Source organism: Alnus glutinosa, chromosome 10, assembly GCF_958979055.1.
Source record: "Alnus glutinosa chromosome 10, dhAlnGlut1.1, whole genome shotgun sequence".
Lineage (NCBI taxonomy): Eukaryota > Viridiplantae > Streptophyta > Magnoliopsida > Fagales > Betulaceae > Alnus > Alnus glutinosa.
In genome coordinates this window covers 17,925,065-17,928,047 of record NC_084895.1, presented here as the reverse complement: position 1 = coordinate 17,928,047, position 2,983 = coordinate 17,925,065, and the positions used below count along the sequence as shown (strand labels likewise).

The 2,983-nt window shown below is 36.7% G+C and overlaps 1 protein-coding gene across 2 annotated transcripts; it reads right to left on the bottom strand.

Moving 5' to 3' along the window:
* Positions 1-279: 279 nt before the first annotated feature.
* LOC133880748 (uncharacterized) lies at positions 280-2,687 on the bottom strand. Of its 2 annotated transcripts, none has more exons than XM_062319739.1 (2): positions 2,560-2,687; positions 280-1,924 (listed from the first exon to the last, which is right to left on the bottom strand). In XM_062319739.1, the coding sequence occupies exon 2, from the start codon at positions 1,793-1,795 to the stop codon at positions 1,325-1,327; it is 471 nt and encodes a 156-aa protein (XP_062175723.1). In that variant the 5' UTR covers positions 1,796-1,924; positions 2,560-2,687; the 3' UTR covers positions 280-1,324. The 2 variants fall into 2 exon arrangements, with proteins under 2 accessions (XP_062175723.1, XP_062175724.1); XM_062319740.1 differs by lacking the exon at positions 2,560-2,687 and adding an exon at positions 2,021-2,111.
* Between the last annotated feature and the right edge of the window lie 296 nt (positions 2,688-2,983).

Here is a 2,983-nt window from a genome sequence, read left to right as displayed (position 1 = left end):
ATTGATTTCGTCGAAAATATTTTACGACGGAAACCATTTTACGTCGAAACAAACGGAGCATTAGTAAGTAAACAACAATTTGAAATTGCGTGTGATAAGAGCCCTCTTATTTTATTTTTTTTGAACGGAAAGACCAAGTAACTTTCTAATTTAACAAAGTTTCTTCATTTTCAACTCAAACCAAAACCGATTGGTTTTGCTTTATGTTCATGACCAAAATAAAAGGTAAATATTAAAAAAAAACACACAACTAACAAGTCAAATCCTGTACAAAAAAGATAAATATTACAATGATCATCTTCATATATTAGACAATTTTAGATAATCAAATCCTATACAAGAGGACATGGGAACACATGTAGTCATTGGCCAAGAGATTACTAGAATGTGCCAATCTGAATTAAACATACCTTCGTATATATCCATTTCCAGCCTCTAACGATACAATTCATCTATAGAATTTCACATATGACAATATGTTACAATGCAATAACTTCAATTCCCTCCGGTCTCCTTATACTTAAAATTGTCATAACATCACAACCTCAAGTTCTCTTGGTTGTTGAAAAAATGTGGCAAATCATAGACATCAAAAACAAAAACAAAAAAAAACATGAAGACCCCACAAAAATGAGATTCCATAACTATTCCACAAACTCTTAAAGATCGTTACTTAGTGAGAATTACAAGACCATGAGATGAAAATCACCGTTGAGTTGTTTGATGTACCACAATAACTTCTTACTTGCTTTGTTTGTCTGTGACAAGCATTATCACTGATGTCACAAGCATTATCACTGATGTCACAATCATGATATAGCAGAAATATAAGATAACCATACATTGATCTGCTAGTTCCTTTGTATTTGTTAGCAAGTCAGTGAAATCCACAGAATACCTTCTCTCATCATCAGTGGTCATTGCATTAAGCTCAAATCTTTGAGTGGTGAAACTCTGTGGAAAAGTAGATTGCAGCCTTGAGATACATCCAGAATCATAATTACAGGTTACTGAGGGAGCCAATCCACAAGCACTTCAAACCATGGGGGGCCAATCTAAACTCATTGGTAATGGCCGAGACAGAACTGGGTTACACCCACATTCAGTTGGAGAGTTTCTGGCATGATGCATTGAGGGTAGGAAGGATTGCTGGAAGTGATTATGCCAGTGCCGACCAACATCCAGATGCAATCGATCAGTGGCAGCTGGGAGATGCGAGTTAGCGGAGGGAAAATAAAAAGGAGCTACATTGGGCCACTCATTTGGAGGGCACTCTGAAGAAGTTGAGGGTTCAGTATCATATGAATTTACACTCTCTTGCTCCCTAACCAGAACAGATTACATCAAAAGCTTGGACTGGTTTATCAGGAAAAGTTAATTTCACATCACATTCACTTCTATTTGCAGAATTCTGAAAGTTGATATCTTCATTGCTGAGAACATTATCAAACTCCAATGCAGGCACAGCAGGAGGTATTCCATTACAATTTAAGGTTTCTAATCTGGAAGGTATGGTTTGATTTTCAACAACATTGTTAGATAAACTATTCTCTGAACCTATATGACAGAAACTTTCACTAGAACCATTAACATAATCTCCTTGAATGCTTTGGGTGGCACTGGCCTCCCTAGTAAGCACATCAACAGAACTACTAGGAAGGCTTGAACCTGATGCAAAGAAATTATTACCAATTGTATCATCATCCGTGGCATTCTGGGTGGTTGGATTATCAGATGCTCGACCAGACTTTGCTGCCTCATCTTGAGAGACAACGGAGAAAGAGGACTCTTCCATGACTGATCTCTAAAAATTTCCCACTTCCACGAGATTGTTAAACCCAGATTTTTTGTTTTTGTTTTTGTCTTTCCTACTCTTCCTTGCAGCAGTTTGAGCTTTTCCAACAGCCATTCCTCGGGCAAGTACCTGATTATAGACCATCCAAATGATTAATGTCACACAATAAACCATTAATAAGATATATGATCCAAATGAGAACTTAAAGAAAAAAAAAATGGTAACCATTTGAACAGCTGATGTCTCTCTGTAAGTCTCCTTCCCCTGAGATCTATAAGGTACCTTTTTGAGATCCACCAAATCCCCCTTGTCTTTATGTGTGTTAGAATATTATTCTATTTTATTCTCTACCTTAATTAGTCTCCTATCTTATGTAGTTTAGGGTTTCTTGCTCACTACTCATTGTCTCTCTATAAATAGAGACCTATGTAATATTAAAACCTACTTCAATACAACGTAAAAATATTTCCGCTCTCTCTCTTCCGCTCTTTCTCTCATCCATATATTTCTCCAATATATTTAACAATGTGCAATTGCACATTCAAGATCCTGAAATGTTATTCGGAACAATCATAACAAAATATTCTCAATGTGTTTGTACGTCAAAATACTTGGTGAATTTGTAAGAGAGTAACATAATATCTTGAGAGATTTGTACATGGAAAATCATCTAGACTTGGTGAATTTGTAAAAGTGTTACATAATATCTTGAGAGATTTGTTACATGGAAAATCATCTAGAGATGACCTAAGAACAGGACTTACCTGTTTCATCTTTCGGTTCCTCCCCTTTTTCTACGGCTACAAGCACCGAGCTTTTCTTTGGATATATTAGGTAATGACTTCTCAATTCCCTCACCCAGAAGTTCAAGTTCTGTGCAATCAAGTGAAACAACCATAAGAAATCCTCGCAATTTCCTTAGTACACAATTAGAAATTATACAAACAGATCCCAACGTACTAAAAAATAGTTTCCTAGTACCATACTCACTGTCTTGTCATGTAAATATGATCATAATGATATCCTTGAGCACAAGCAAACTTCTAAATGCAATGACCACGGAAGTAGGCTTTCCAGAAAGAGTAGCAGGGATAATGGTCGAGCCAAATTCAGCCTCTGCAGTCATACTGGGGATACTCCTTTGCGTTGCCACAGTATAATTGCATCTCACACGACGATCTGCCCCTG

Excerpts from the sequence above, each read along its gene's own strand:
- LOC133880748 (XM_062319739.1), bottom strand. The coding sequence starts at position 1,795 with ATGGAAGAGTCCTCTTTCTCCGTTGTCTCTCAAGATGAGGCAGCAAAG.